Source organism: Pezoporus flaviventris, unplaced genomic scaffold (genome assembly GCF_033815535.1).
Source record: "Pezoporus flaviventris isolate CSIRO_AGI_PZ_B2104156 unplaced genomic scaffold, CSIRO_AGI_Pfla_v1 ptg000029l, whole genome shotgun sequence".
NCBI lineage: Eukaryota > Metazoa > Chordata > Aves > Psittaciformes > Psittacidae > Pezoporus > Pezoporus flaviventris.
Window position 1 is genome coordinate 13,013,009 of NW_026892577.1, and position 16,834 is coordinate 13,029,842.

The 16,834-nt window shown below is 39.8% G+C and overlaps 1 protein-coding gene across 7 annotated transcripts in view; it reads left to right on the top strand.

Moving 5' to 3' along the window:
- Positions 1 to 2,000: 2,000 nt before the first annotated feature.
- Positions 2,001 to 16,834, top strand: part of BLNK (B cell linker) — a 103,596-nt gene continuing 88,762 nt past the window's right edge. For 2 of the 7 annotated variants that reach the window (XM_061459082.1, XM_061459090.1), the window contains exons 1-2: positions 2,001 to 2,300; positions 12,156 to 12,218. In XM_061459082.1, the coding sequence (XP_061315066.1) occupies positions 2,226 to 2,300; positions 12,156 to 12,218 (138 nt within the window). In that variant the 5' untranslated portion in view covers positions 2,001 to 2,225. Of the gene's footprint in view, positions 2,301 to 6,819; positions 7,203 to 12,155; positions 12,219 to 16,834 lie in introns of those variants that run through there. The other 5 variants (XM_061459081.1, XM_061459083.1, XM_061459088.1 and 2 more) reach the window with 4 other exon arrangements.

The following is a 16,834-nucleotide window of genomic DNA, read 5'->3' on the forward strand; positions in this document are numbered from 1 at the left end:
AGACATTACTGTGGGGATCTGTTACAGACGCCTGATCAAGGAGAACCTGCGGATGAAGCACTCCATAGACACACAGGAAAAGCCTCACACTCTCAGGCCCTTGTTCTCATGGGTGACTTCAACCACCCTGACATCTGTTGGAAGGACAGTACGGCCCGGCACAAGCAATCCAGGAGGTTCCTCGATTGTGTGGAAGACAACTTCCTTCTGCAAGTAATAGAGGAGCCGACAAGGAGAGGTGCCGTGCTTGACCTCGTGCTCACCAACAGGGAAGGGCTTGTTGGAAATGTGACTCTCCAGGGCAGCCTTGGATGCAGCGATCATGAGATGGTCGAATTTGAGATCCTCAGGACAGTGAGAAGAGCGTGCAGCAAGCTCACTGCCCTGGACTTCAAAAGAGCAGACTTTGGCCTCTTCAGGAACCTGCTTAGGAAGGTTCCATGGGATACAGCCCTAGAGGGCAGGGGGACCCAAGACTCTTGGTTGATACTGAAGGATCACCTGCTACAAGCTCAGGAGTGCTGCATCCCAACCAGAAGGAAGTGCAGCAGGAGGGCCAGGAGACCTCCTTGGATGGACAAGGAGCTCCTGAGGAAAATTCAGATGAAAAAAGAGGCTTATAATAAGCGGAAGCAAGGACAGGTGGCATGGGAAGAGTACAGGGATGTTGTCCGGGAAGCTAGGGACCAGGTTAGGAAAGCTAAGGCCCAGTTAGAATTAAACTTGGCTAGGGATATTAAGGATAACAGGAAGGGATTCTACAGGTACATAGCAAATAAAAAACAGACTAGGGAGAACATAGGCCTCCTCAGGAAGCTCTCGAGAGAACTGGCTACACAGGATTTGGAGAAGGCTGAGGTTCTGAATGACTTCTTTGACTCAGGACTAGCAGATGTCCAGGATTGGCACAGTTAAACTAACTGATAAGTAGAAGGGCAGGATGATTGCTATGTTTGTGGCGTTAATAAACCCACTAAGCTGGTGAAAATACCTACTGGGGAGTATTCTGGACTAGCTGATGTCCAGGATGGGAGCAGTTAAACTAGCTGAGAAGTAAGACAGGATGATTGCTATGTCTGTAATGTTAATTAAGCTGGTTATGAAGATTGTTGGGAAAAGTAAACGACCCTTAAAGACCACCATCACATTTTTGTATGCAGGCGGGAAACTTTCTGGAAAATGATGCAATATGCCCAGTGGCCATATAAGGATGGCCTGCATGGCAATACAGCGACACACGTTAGGAGGAGCTGTTCCCTGTGTCTCCCGGCTCCGCAATAAAGAGTACCTGCTTGTCAACTTGAAACTCTGTTGGCAAGTTTGCTCCTGGAGTTTTCTCCGAATCAAAAGAACATCTGATTCACACTGAGAAAATATCTGCAAATCATTTTAATACTCAATGCATGTTTCAAGTAGGGTCGCACTGGGATGTGTTTTGGCGTTAATCATATTCATTTTGTTAGTAACATGGATGTTGAACAGCAAGAATACTTCAAAAGTACATGGGAATATTGTAGAGACAGAAGTGGCTACTACAGGACAAAGAACAGCATACTGAGATAGGTTTGGCCACCCTATTTTTAAATTAAGATGGATCCAAACTGGAGTGTGCTGAGAATGAAAAGACTGAACAAGTTTCCTAAATTTCTACATATGGACAAATGCTAATGAAACTTGGTTTGCGTCTTCAGGGAAGAGATGTCCAGGTCCCGCCCATATGGAGTTTAGACAGCAATTATCCTTAGAAACAGACACTTTCTCTTGCACCCTCCAGCAGTAGAGCACAGATATTAGAGTTCTTCCTCCTGCTGTGCCACCCATGGACATGGTGAACCTGAATCCCTAGTTAGAAAAACAGGTTACCAAACTGGTTTCCAAGACTGAGCCATTTTGGTCTAGTTGTATGTGATCCTGCCCCTCTGCTGAAGCCCTGCCTGAGGTCCCTTCCAGACCAGATTTCTGTTGATTGTGTTATTTTTATTTCCTGTTAAATGAAAAAAAAAAAAGACATAACCAATTAGCAAAACTTTATCAAACTTCTACACAGATAGCTGTAAGTAAGCCTTCATTCTCTGACATTCTCCTTAGACTTATTCAGACTATGAGATTATTCTAGCTTTTTACTTTAAGAATGTTTTCCTCCCACCCACTATGAATGCCAAGCCTGTCAATCATGCTAACAACAACAAAATACATATGGGACAGTTTAAGGAGGAAGAACAGACATGAGAAACTGCTCCTTTAACTCATTTGGAACCAACTCCAGCACGCGTGCCTGGGAGAAGAAAAATGAGTATATGGTAAGTCATGTTGCTTTCATTATTTTTTTACAAAATGGGCAAAAAAGGCAGTGACAATGATTCATATTTTATATACAGTAACGCTTCACTGAGTTATTTTGTTCAAGTATATTTTCCCCAAGAGCAGTATTCCAGCGTTACATCCAGTAAAATAAGTTGCTTGCAGCTGCTATGGGTTTTTGCAAAGCAGAACTTGATTTTGAAAGTTTTGAAATAAGTTTAACACATTTAGCGCTTATGTTCATGAAAATATATAGCTGTATTTAGTGTTTAGTAAGAGATGACAGTGGTATGATCTAGGAATCAGGTTTTATACTGCTTATTAACTGTTTCTATGAAATCAAAAACTGAGAACTTACTTTATGAAACTCCAAGAAGCTGTAGCCTGTAAAAACATGTATTTTATGTGGCTTGCATGTTTTAAAAAGTAGAAAAAAAAAAGATAAAATCATTGAAATATATATTTTAAAGGTGTGTTAACTCTGCTTTACATACAAGTTATGCATGAGAGTGAATTTCTGTTCAGGTCAAATTACGTGGTGTGTAAAATGCACACAAGAACTACGACTCTTCTGAAATTTGGTAGTTCTCACGTACTAGACATCATTTTTACTTAGGGCTCCAGAAAAAAAAAATTTAATTTCTCAATGTACAGAATCAGATTTCTGTCCTTTTTTTTGAGAAGTGAAACTAAACAGTAAGGATGAAAATATTAATATGTCCAGTTAGATATAAGTTTAAAATGACACATTACACTCTGCACATGTACCCAAACACATTTTTGACTCTGCCAGTACCCATGCCAGATCAAGATGCTCCAGAGAATATTCAGTAGCAAATGAGCATGATCTGCCCAGGGCTAGTGCTTGTTGTTATTCAGCTCTCTACAATCTGCTTGAAAGTTATGTGTAGGCACCTGGACATTTGAAGAAAACAATCTGTGGCCTGTCTTCACTTGGTGGACTTGAAGCCTGGATATTCTGCTCAAGATTTCCCCCACAGCCAACATGTGTTCAAGTGCACATATTTTTACTTGGATTGCATGTAAGTGATATACTGCACAGAGTAACTAGAAATATGAGGTAAATAAGTAGAATTGGTAATCAAATCTGGGGTCCTTCTAGCCAACAATTCTTGAAATAATCCCCTTGAGGGCAGTGGAAAGCAAGCGTAAGTGCATGATAATTTTCTCCATTTTTGTTGCACACACTTAAGGAAAGAAAACTACAGCATTGATCAACATCAGCATCAAAAGACTAGCTACAGGATTTCAGATGAGCCTCCCCGCATACCTGCTGGGTTTTGTTGTTGTCGTCATCATTTTTAATCTAAAACACTAATGGCAAAATATTTCTTGTGAGCTACAGTCCCCGTGGTTCAATCACTTCTGCTACAGCCCCTTTCGGAACCCAAAACTGAATATAACCTTTCCAAATAGATCTCTGTCTCTCTCAGTGAAGAGGTGAACTCCATAAGCACTGGCCTCTTGAGAACACTCTCCTTACAAGCCAGAATACAAATTAAGGCAATGTCAGCACAGGCAACGAAAGGAGAATTAGACAGAAGGTAGTGCTGGGGCAGAGCAATCAGAGGTAAGCCAGGTGGGTAAGAGGGAGGCCTGGGCACAGGAGGTGGGTGAGCTGACAGGGCACAGCTTCAGCTCACACTGCAGACGACCAAGCAGTGTAGGAATGCGACAGTGGAGGGCAGCAGGCAGCAAGGAGCAGCTCCTGGCATACCAGTACTTCTGCAAATGCTAGTGGCCTAATGGGCAATCGTAGGAAGAGGAGGAGCAGGTACTGCTGGCAGCATGCACTGAATTGCAAAACCCTTAGCACACTATTTTTAATTGGCCTTTGAGATGTTCTGAACTGCTTACACCTACTCTGTAACCAAACCCAGCCTGCACTGCATAAATAGAAGCTTTGCTGTGCTTCACCTTATTCACGTTTCACACCTGATGCCATCTGTTATTTTGTTGCTTCCCCACTGCAGCCATTAAGCCTACAACTGATGTATCTCCCACCCAGCTGCTTCCCACCTCCACCATACATGAAGACCCTGGCGTATAAGCTGACACAATTAATTACTCCTGCTTTCAAACTAGGCAAACAAAATCTACTGAGGAATACTTGCACCTCTTTCCACTGGTCCTCGCACACAGTAAAAGAGTATCACTCCCTCCTGTCATCCAGGGAGATGTTACCCCCTCCCCCCCCTCCTTGGAACAACTCAGCCAACACTAGGAAACATTAACCACTATGAAACACTACGGAATTCCACATCATTTTTCTTACAGTGTGCCACCAGGCACTTGGAGATTATTCCGAGGCAGCCAAGTTTCAGTTGCAAGAGCTTCTATCTCAATTCTGCATTTCTGAAATTCCAGGAGTTGAGTTTTGCCAGATTCGATATTCTGCAGTCACAAGACAGCAAACTGGCAGCAATTGACCTGTCGGTCACTCTAACAGCAAAAAAGCCATGCAAGAAAATCTGAAGGATAGCACATGAGACATTTCAACTTAGCTGAAATACACTTTAATCTTTGAACATGTGCCCCAAATCCATTTTGCACTGGGCAATAAAACAGGAAGAGTAACTGGAAAGCAGAACATAACATTCCTTCGTCTCCAGCCTTTTATGGAAGCTTTCATGTTTGTCCTGTTGTGGTGACTCAGAACTGCTGAGCAAAATAATCTGGGTTTGTTTCAGCAGCTGCAGCTGCATCTTTGCAATTTTATTGCCCATTCTATAAAGCAATGTCTCAAGCATTTCCCCCTTGCTCCATTTTAGAAGATGCACCCTGCCCCCCCTCTCCAATTTAAGAATTGCATATGCTGCTCCTCCCAAACTTCATTCTGTGTTAAAGCTGAAGAGGCAGAGAAGGGCAGTGAGCGGGGCAGGCATGCAGCTCAGAGGAGATGGCTGGAGGGACAGGGGTGGGAAAGGGCAGAAGTTCCCATCCTGAGCCTCATCTGCTCTCCTCTCTCTTAACTCCATCTGAGCCCCAGCCTCCCATAAAAACATTTGTCTTCCTCCTCCTGCAGCCCAGGAGTGATTCGCGGCTGTGCCTGCCCAGACCACTGCACATCTCCCTCACTAAAGGACAACAGACATGGATCCAAATTAGGAATCATTGGTGTAGCATATCTCATAAGTACGCATGCAGCACATGTAGAAACTACACCCAAACCAGCAAGTCCCTGAGTTCAAAATGGTTGTCAACTGGGAGAATACTATGGAATTCTTACATGCTTGCCCTGCTTCTATACAGCTTTCTAGGTACCACACTTCTGACCACAGTCAGAAAATAAGATGCCAGGCTGGATGAACTTGTGGTCTGATTCTGTACAAGCATTTTATGCTAGCCCTACCTTTTGAAAAGATAATGTAGCACTGGAATGAATTTATTGAGAATTTGTTCTTTAGCAGTAATTATGGGAATAAAGAATGTGATTCTTTGATGTGACAATATGGAAGTAAAACTTCCGCAACTGAGCTCTGTTTTTAATGTCTAAACACCACTGCACAATATATCAAAACCCACAAGCAAAACAAATACAATCTGAAGGCAAATCCAGGCAGCTGGATCAAGGAGTTCAGCTTAGGGGAGAGACAGCTATTACTAACTGGTTTTGTATAGATATAGAATCATAGAATCATAGAATAGTTAGTTTTGAAAAGGACCTTAAGATCATCTAGTTCCAACCCCCCCTGCCATGGGCAGGGACACCTTATGCTAAATCATATCTCCCAAGGCCTCGTCCAACAGGTCTTGAACACCACCAGGGATGGAGCACCCACAACCTCCCTGGGCAACCTATTCCAGTGCCTCACCACCCTAACAGGAAAGAATTTCCTCCTTATATCCAATCTAAACTTCCCCTGTTTAAGTTTTAACCCCTTACCCCTTGTCCCGTCACTACAGTCTCTAATGAAGAGTCCCTCCCCAGCATCCCTATATGCCCCCTTCAGACACTGGAAGGCTGCTATGAGGTCTCCACACAGCCTTCTCTTCTCCAGGCTGAACAGCCCCAACTTCATCAGCCTGTCTTCATACGGGAGGTGCTCCAGTCCCCTGATCATCCTCGTGGCCCTTCTCTGGACTTGTTCCAACAGTTCCATGTCCTTTTTATGTGGAGGACACCAGAACTGCACACAATACTCCAGGTGAGGTCTCACGAGAGCAGAGTAGAGGGGCAGGATCACCTCCTTCGACCTGCTGGTCACGCTCCTTTTGATGCAGACCAGGATACAGTTGGCTTTCTGGGCTGCAAGCGCACACTGAAGCCGGCTCATGTTCATTTTCTCATCAACCAACACCCCCAAGTCCTTCTCCGCAGGGCTGCTCTGAATCTCTTCTCTGCCCAACCTGTAGCTGTGCCTGGGATTGCTCCGACCCAGGTGCAGGACCTTGCACTTGGCATGGTTAAACTTCATGAGGTTGGCATCAGCCCACCTCAGAAGCGTGTCAAGGTCCCTCTGGATGGCATTCCTGACGAAGGAGTTGCCATATTTAAACCTCTAAGATGGTGATGGCAGAAATGTTTTATAACCAATTTCAGCAGAATTTAACTAATTTCAGTGATGACAGATATTTGTATATGTTGATATAATAATTTACAGTTTCCTTACACTGGAAAGAGTTACAGAAGATTACTGGTACTTCCTAAATCATCTTTTATATGCGTTCACTTTAAGTGAGCAAACAGGAAAAAAATTGCAAAAAGGACTTCCTCCTAGGGTTTCTAAAACAGCTCAGTAAAAACCAGTGAAGCAACAGTTCAGTGTTACTCATAGATCAAGTCTTTCTCACTGGATAGCAACATGGCCACAAAACTACCATCTCAAGAGGAATTTGAGAACTGGACAGCTTTTCAAGTTGCAGATCTCCTAAGACAGGTACTGAATGTATAGGTAACACTTTAGACAGCCCAGTCTAGCTAGCAGAAGCTCTTACTGGATTTATCTTTGAAAAACAGGTATCTTACCCTAAAACTAGCACAGATATTCCAAAGTACTGAAAACAGATTAGTCAGCAATTGTCATCCCCAAGAACTTATTAATTTTACGTATTTCCTGGTGCTCTCCTGTTTTTTATAGAAATCTAATTCATAGTAGAAGCTGCTAGCTAAAATCGTCTACAAGGCAAATCATATAAAAATGTTCACTTACAGTGATATCTCTTATAATAGAAAAAGTATTTAATGCCCCAATTTATTTCCTGCTGGGAAGAGAGAAATGTTTCACTGAAAGTGGGTCTAGATTTTATATTTGAATATTGCTTTAGAATTTATAGCTTGTCAATAAGAATCTACTGTTCATCTTTTCTTTCCAATGCATATATACCAATGGTAGTTGATAGATATTGTTTAAATTTAAGATTTAAATTGAGATTTTTTTATTGGTGGTGTTTTGGTGGTTTTTGGTTTGGTTTTTTTTTTGGGCAGAGGGGTGTTAAATCATTCCTTTGTCTGTACATTTCCTAGTTCTGCAGTGTCATTTTTAGCATATGTAAAATAACCTGAATTGCACAAAATAGTCATCCTTTTACTACTTGGATAATCTCCTCCAAAATACATTAAATATATCCTCTGTGATACATTCTTTTTTCGTATCAGATTTTTTCCTTGTAAGTACTGAATACTGTGACTCAGGTTTTAGACTTCTACCTGTGTTAACTTACACAATAAACTCCATTTTGATATGTGGTCTCATTTTACATTCCTTTTGGGGTTTGGTTTGGGTCTTTTTAATGCAAATTTGTCTATACAATTTTATATATAGGATTTATCTGTCTTGTGTTCATCCTACTTCTAAATGTAGCACTGATCCATTAACTGCTTTACACCAACAGTGAGAATGTATCATTAAGTTTTCTCACCCTTTTCAACTGATGGAGCATACATTCTTTATCAAGGAAAATAATGCAGTGTAATGAAGTGTTTCTACAAGATTCCAGTTTGTAGTCATGTAAAAAATAAGCCAAAGTTTAGAATGTCCATGATATATTTTTATTTCTCCATTCTGCCTTGTGCAGAAATAAATATGCTTGTTCATGTACAGATTAAAAAAAAAAAAAAAGCAAAACCAACCAACAAACAAACCAACCCCAGAGTTTTACAATCCAGATGTATCACAGGTGGGTCACTATCCCCACACTGAGAAAGCTGATCTGTTCTATAGAATTAATTCATACCATAATGATAATGTATCAGCTAAACTGTGAACGTATTACTGTGAACAGCTACTCAGAGGATTAATTAGCTCAAAGCCTTTCAGCTTAAAGGAAATCAGACTAATTAACAGAAGATATAATGATTTTAAAGTACCCTGCAATTCTACAGCAGAATACAAGGTAGAAAATTAATCACAATTGTTCAACAACACAGAGGCTTCCAGGGAAATTTCAGCAGGCACACCGTAACTACTGGCTTCATACTTGCTAAGAGAGAATCTTCCAACTTTATAAAAAGCTGTTAAAGCCTATGCTTACATTCGCATCACTGATTAAAGCAGCTAAGTGATCTAATTACTACAGTATAACCAATATTAAGTACTTGGCCATTCTGCATATCAAAGAGTAGCACTGTGAAATAGCAGCCATTTGCCTGCAGCCACCATGTACAGAGCTGTTCAGTTCTTGCTACCAGCTCTCCAGAGGGCCACAGCACCAGACACTACCATCATTTCCACAGTCAGCTAACATGCCGGGGCCTGTGCTAGATCTCCCCTGCTCCAAGACTGGCCATACATGTGCATGAACCTTAAAATAATGCTGTTAAGGTTGCAGAAACAAGCACTTAAATGTGACAGAGCTGGGATTACCTCTATAACCTGAATTTACCCTCTTTTACATACATACCATGATAGTCTGTAATTGCTTCTTCATGTACTACCTTTTCTGTTCGCAAAAGCCTTCCTCTTTCGATACAGAGAAACTGGTATGTTTGGGCAGTACTCTGGACCATTACAGAAATTGTAAGGTGTGCAACGCCAGTGCTTGCTAAAAAAGAGAATGAATTCATGGTGACATTAATTAATTCTGCCTTGAAATATCAGATTCCGTCAGTACCCCAGCATTTTAACCTGAAGCCATGAAAGTCAACCAGAAAACACATGATAATTCTGAGAGCTTGACTTGAAATTTCAGGCTCCAATTTGCAGAAGTGGTGAGAGGTGAGATTTGCAACCACAGTGGCAGCTCTGCTCAGAAGATAAAAATGCCAAAATATTGAATATGCAAATATACATGTATAGCTCACAGATCCTAAATAACTATAATTAGGCATACAAAACCACTGAATACTGTATGAGTTTTATCATGCCCCTCAATCCCCCTTACTAATAGTTTTAATCTCACAAAAAACAAAACAAAACCAAAAAACAAAAAACCCACAGAAAACCCAGTTACTTAATGTCTCTGAAGCAACTGGACAATAAAATGGGTGTTGTGGAACAGTTCAGAACAAAGAAAAATGCAATTCTGAATTCAAAGAAGGTTTGAATAATGTACAGTACAGGTATACAAGATAGCAGACAAGCAGTGAGCACTAAACAGAACAAAATATATCAAAGGGTGGTTCAGGAAAGTCACATCAGTTTCTCATGCTGTGGTTGAGGCTGGGTCTTCTAGAGCAGGTATACTGAGGTTGGTGCCATAACATACATGTACAAGGCATATGTGCAGTGCAATTTTAGCATGTCCTTAACTTTGCCTTAATGATGTTTCCAAGATAGATTTTTGTGTGTCATAACTACAAAAGTTATTAACTAGCCATTTCCAGCCTCATGAAAGGCATTTGCATGAAATTAACAACTTCACTACTAAAAAAATAATCAAATAATTTTTACTTTTTTCCTCAAAAGTAAGTGAACATAATAATGGAAACCTGTTAGCCATGTGCATGTATTTCCCTGTTATCTTGCTTCTATGCTATAATTGCAATTACACTGAGATATTCCATGTTGCATTCAGTTTATCTGCTTCCTCTGTTTGACATGTAGTCTAGTCCCTGTTCTCAGCACTGATCTTAATGCTGTGGAGTTAATCTATTCGTAAGAAAATGAAAAGTTCTGTGGTCATTATTAAACACAGTAGTGACACATCTGCTTGTCTGACAAGCTAACAACATAGAACAAATAGAGTAAAAATCTAATTTTACTTTACACAAAGGTTACATGCTTGATTAACAGCATAAGACAAAACACAAAAGCAAACCATCATGGCCAATAATTGGAGATAAAGCAAATAACTAGAAATAGATGGGCAACAGCCAAGAGCAGAACGTGTGCATTACATTGATTCTTTTCCTATCCTCCAACATCAGTGCAACTGATGGTAAATTAACACATCCCACAACCATTGGTCCAACACCCACAGTAACCCTCTTCTCTGAATTGTGATCTAATCTGTATTGCGAATGAGCAAAACTCTCTTACTCATACAAAAGAACAATTTATAAACTCAAGCATATTGGCTTATAGGCAAAACAAAATATCTGAAATTCTGAATACGAAATTTTCATATCAAAAAAGTAAATAAAATACACTTTGTTTTTAAGTGGGATCAGTTTTAAGTATTGTAAAAATAAAGAATAATATTAGAAAAGCCATATAGGAATATTTATATAAGAAGAATTTATTTTCACTAATATTTCTGTGTTAGTAGTTGGTAATTACTGCTACAGAAATTTACCACTAAGCATTACAAATACTTAAAAGCTCATTTCAAATGCGCTACATTTTAAATAATAGAGTTGTAATTTTTTTACCACTTTCACAGAATCATAAAATGGTTTAGGCTGGAAGGGACCTTAAAGATATCTAGTTTCAACCCCCAAAGGTGTCCAAAGGGTATTCAAAACCCCATCCAGCCTGGCCTTGAATGCTGACAGGGATGGGGCATCCACAATTTCTCTGGGCAATCTGTCCCAGTGTCTCACCACCCTCGAATCAAAAAATTGTTAGCTAATGTCTAATCTAAATCTCCCCTTTCTATGCATAACATCGTAATTTCTTTGAAAAGCCAGGCTAAACCATCTAACATGTAGTGAGATTGTTGGGACATCTTCAGCCCTGCTCCATTCCTTGCTATTTTTAAAAAAAGGAAATCCAGTGTGTGCACTTTTTTTCCAAATTACTATTAAGCTTTCTGTCATAGATACTACTTCCAGACATTCCTGTTTCACTTCAATTTATAATCAACATCAACTTTCTTAAAAAAACACCACAACCATGTTACAGAAAAGAAATCCCGTTTCTGAACCTGAATTATTTCCAGCAATGCCCATCTATCATGGGAGTTGCAAGACACACTTAGCCCAGTCATCTGGTGCTGAAACCAAGCTACCAGCCAGAGCATAGAGAGGTTGGTAAACAGACAAGTAACAGACCTTTCTCTTAGATAGCCTTAATTTTCCAGCAGTCAGTGATATAACCACTTCCTGAATTGATTACACAGCTACTGATGGACTTTTGTCACAAGCTACATTTTAACCTGTTTCTGATGCTGGCCTCCTCTTATATCCATAGCAATTAAAGTTCCACAGTGTATTTCTGTTGGGCTCATTGTTCCATTTGAGTTACATTTGCTGCTTTATAATTCCATCTTGTCTACTTCATTCATGATATTCTTGTTAAGAAGTAATATTGTATCTTATCTCTGATGTGGGAGTCACTACCTATTTCTAATAATTACAGTTATTCTCTCCAATACTCTTTTTCTAATTATCCATGTCAAATAGTATAAAAATTTCCACAACCTCAAGTATTTGAGCATGGAAATATTAATTAGTTTGTTTACAAATGTCAAGTTTTATACTTTTGTAATAATTCTACTTTTTCTCACCTCAGTTTGGAATGCCTGAATCTGCTGTGGTTATAGAAAAACTGGGCATGAATGGATCTCATTTCTTGGTAAGCAAATATTTCAGAAGAGCTATCATTCAAGCATATTTCAGCATGAGGCTTGTATTTCTTACAGTGCCAGGAAATAATATAATATTTTTCTTCCTCATACACACTTCATCAGTTGCTCTGATTTTCCGCTTTAGTGGGTTGATTTACGTCTCTAACTCGAGGAACACCCTACACAACAGAAAAACAGCCTGCCCCATCAGAGAGTGTGCAGATATATAGAATCAGCCATTAGCAGAGAGCTATAACAGGGGATGTCTCATGAAGTATGACTTAGAGGAATTCAGGGCTTTTTAAAGAAAATACATATTTTTTAAAGCCATTGTTTATGTAATAGCTTTGTCATAAAACTTGCATGATTAAGAACATTTATCAGTACAGAATTCTACATGAATTTTACAATAGAAGTTTACAGATACCAGGAACAATTTTTGAAAAAAAAAAAAAAATCTGATAACTTCCTGTATTGACCGTTGAAGAATTTTTTGCGTAAGAGTGTGGTCAACTGATTGCAACTAATTAGAAGAGAGGAATAGAATAATGAACTGGGGTGAGTCCTCTACTTCTAATTCCATTTGCGTAGGTGCTGAAGTAAAATACCTTCAAGATCTATTTGAAAGGTAAAATAATTGTTATATTTATGCACTGCAGAGAAATCATGCTTGTTTGGCTCAACAAAACTGTTTCCTGGATGTATCAGGAGTTATATTTGCTGATTACATTAACAAGGGCTTCAATTCTACAAAGCAATTCATTAGATCACAGCTACTCAGGTGCACACAGGTTCACTTTGTTTAAAACTGCATGGTCACAGACTAAACCTGGGTTTTACTAACAGTTCATGCTAACATAGTAGGGCTAACAAAGCCAAATACAGACTGATTCCTGTCCTGTTCACACACTATACGTTGAATCGCTAAAGGTGCTGTAATCCCCATTGCCAGGGAGTGAAATTAAAGCTAAGAGTGAATGTGTTGGCTTCTTGTGCCTGCTGCAAGCAAATGCAGTGGAAAAGAATCTGACAAATATTTTCAGATATGAGTGGTAACCTAATCAAAACACAAGTGAAAAAAGCAAGGGGAACAATGAATGGTCTCTGGCGATGGTCTGTGATACAAAAGCAGTATGATTAAAAATGAAAGCGTCTGCCACTATGTTCTCCTAATATGCATTCTCTTTAACACATCTTTAAAGATTATTTTGCACTGCAGAAAACATGTCAGTGTATGTGTGATGCAATGAGCAGCATCCATTTTTGAGAGCATTGTAGAAAAAGTGAGACAGGTCTCGTACATGGCAGCAACCTTCTTACAGCTTTCATGTGTTCTTTAATTGATTTTTCACTAGCATTGTCAATATAATAAGTAGGTATACTTGAAACAGAATTATGAAAATACTGAAAAAATTATGATTCAAGAACCTATATTATGCTATCATTAACAGCAATATCTAAAAAACTACAAGATACTGTTCTATGTACAAGTGAACATGTATATTAACTTGTAAGTAATTCAATCAATATTCCAGATTTTTTATTCCAAGCTCCTAGCCTAGTATACAAGAAACCTGCACTATTCCAAGAATGAAAAGTTCCTTCAATGTTCGGAGGTGTATAATTTCAAAAGAGCACCCTTAGTAGATCCACCTTAACAATAGGAGAGAGTAACCAGGTGGCCAAGGTACACACTTCTACTCAGAAAATCTGAGTTTCTGTCTACACCACTTCAAGCACCATACCCTAAGCAGATCAACTTTTTTGCATAGAGGTGTCTGGAAATCCAAAATTCAAAAATCCTGATTCTCTTATTGTGTCTGTTTATTATCCTTGGCAAGAACCTTAGGTTTTGCACCTCAGTTTATCATCTAGTTATAAGGGACGTATGATTTATTTCACTACACTCTGGGGAAAAGCTGCCCATCTATCACTAGACAGCGGTGAACAACAGAAAAAAAGAAACAGCCTTCCCCCTGCCACCCCCACCCACCCCCCACCCCTCCCCCCCCCCCCGAAAAAAACACTACACAACACAAATCATAAAACAAAACACTTGAGCAAGCCTAATGCCATCTACTCAATAGGAGTAGCAGGTTTACCTTCATGCATTAATTATTATTAAAAATCAAATACAAGCTTGCACCTACACAAGTGTGCACAGAGACACTATGCACATGTGTAGATGTCACAGTATCTGCACAGCATTTCTATGTGTCTACCTGATGTTAGATGGATATTTAGATGCAGATCTGTAGCACTGGACAGATAATCAGGTATCTGTCAGGTAGCACTGGACAGAAAATTCCTTCTAGTCTGGCACATAAAGAAGAAAGCAATTCTGTGGTGTCTTCCATGCCAAAGTAGTGAACTTTTCACACAGTCAGAGGCACAGTTTTCTGTTTTACCTTTGCAGGGTCAGAAAAACTGCTTTCTGCAGCAATACCCATGGGTGGGAAACATGTCAGAGTGCCCATGAGGGCTGAGAGCACAGCCTGAGTGGAGCCGACTCAATGCCTCCCAGTAGCCCTTCACAATTCTCAGACATGCTCTTCTTACTATAAAACTTCTCCAGCCAGCCCAAACCTCTGCCATGGCACTGACACCTTGATCACGTGCAGCACAGGCTTTTTGTGTTAGTGAGACATGCCAAGAACCAGAGAGGCAACACTCCTCTGGGCAGGCAGCATGCTGGCCAACTGGTGGGCCTCACTGGATGGTACATTACCTGGGAAGCAACACATGCCACCAGCGTGCTGCACATTTACCTCAGGACATAACCGCCAGCACACCAGATGTGTCTCTGTTTGCTGTGTGGTTTCAGTGAGGATACTCATCTTTTTTATTTTTCCATAGAAAGAATGTTGCCAAAAGCTGGGGAAATGCTGCACAAAGTAACTATCCTAGGGTTCACCACTTCACTAACACAAAACTTCTTAGGGGCCTTTCCTGCAAAACCCATCCTTTGTGTCAAATGCAAATTGCGTTTTATTTGAAAGTGAATCGGCTGGATTTATCAATACTAAGGTCTTTTTGAAGTTTAAAATGTTCGAAGTTGACTCATGCAGGCACTGCATCCACATAATCTGTGATAAGGTGGCCACAGTATCTTAAATCAATTTTTACTGGTTTCAGAATAGAAATAATCAACATTTATATAGAAATTTCTTTGAATATTTCTTGCCTTTGAGTGGCTAAAAGACAATTGTTTTTATAGCAATATTATATTATGCTTCATAAACATACTGAGTATCAAACTGATCTTTTATAGGAAACAAAATTACAGGCATTTTATAAAAATTTAGACGTAATAGCTCTTCTATAACATCTGTAGAATCTAAAATTGCAGAGGTGTGGTATGTTAGATCTGAAGTGCACTGTGCAATTTCATTTTTTAGCAATAGTACTATACCGGTGATCCTTATTCAATATGCAGGTCACATCTGAATGGTTCTAATTGAGTCCTAATGTGCGAATCAGCATTTAGCCGCAGCTGCATTGCAAAGAGAATATTATAGTCTCTCTTACTTTTTAATGTCTGAACTTGCTACACTGTACTCTGCTTTTCAGTTCCCTCTAAGAGTAGGTTACTTGTATGATGGAGTTTTTTAATTGTGTTTAATTCCGAGACAGATTGAAAAAGATGTAAAAAGCCAATGAATTTTGACTTAAACTTCAGAACTGAAAAAAGGTAGACTTTCTCATTGGATTTGTAGGTAGAATTAAAGAATTATTGAACATAGCAAAATAGTCAGACATTGATTCTGATCAACTTTTGTATATTTCTCCTCTTGTTATTTCAAAATGTGTTCTGAATCACACAGCTGGAATATGGGTGCCTTGGAGAAAACTAGACCCATTTTCTTTACCAATACACTATTGGGGATTTTTGAATAACATTTAGAGAATGAAATCTGTGCCTTCCTGTGGGAGACTCATACCTCCCTGCCAGTGCAAAACACTGCCAGAGCCTGCCAGGTTCAACTCACTGAGGCTGTACTTTAACATCCATTTATGACAGCACTGTACTGAGATAAAGCAACCATCGTCTCACTTCGATGCTCCTTCCCATCCCTGCAATGCAGAAGCAGCAGATGGGAAAAGACAGGAACCACATTTTCTTTCTCTAGTGACCACAATGACAGAACACACCATGCCTAGAGGCTCCTATGTTGCTATGTTAATGCTGCAGAGTCCCACAACACCTTAATCACTTCCCCACTTTCAGCTAAAAGAGTGTTTCCCAATACTGCCAGTGGTATTTTAGCAGCATCAGGTAGGGGAATCAGTAGAAGAACAGACTAAAATTGTTTTGGCCTGCTTGGATATCTGTTAAGAAGGAGCTAACCAGCACCAGGTTTTGTTTAGTCTGATCTGCCATCCATCCATCCATCCATCCATCCATCCATCCTGTATACTTAGTTTCACAAATAAAATGCAGACCATGAACACCTTGAGTTCCCAGAAGGGAAGGGAGATTGGGGAGGGGGGAAGAAGGGGCGTGGGGTAGTTTCAGGGAAAGTGATATTACAGAAATACATATTTTCAGCTGCCAAACATTAATAGACCATGTAAATGCATTAATTTAATTGCCTTTTTGTACTGTTTCTACTCCTCTGACATT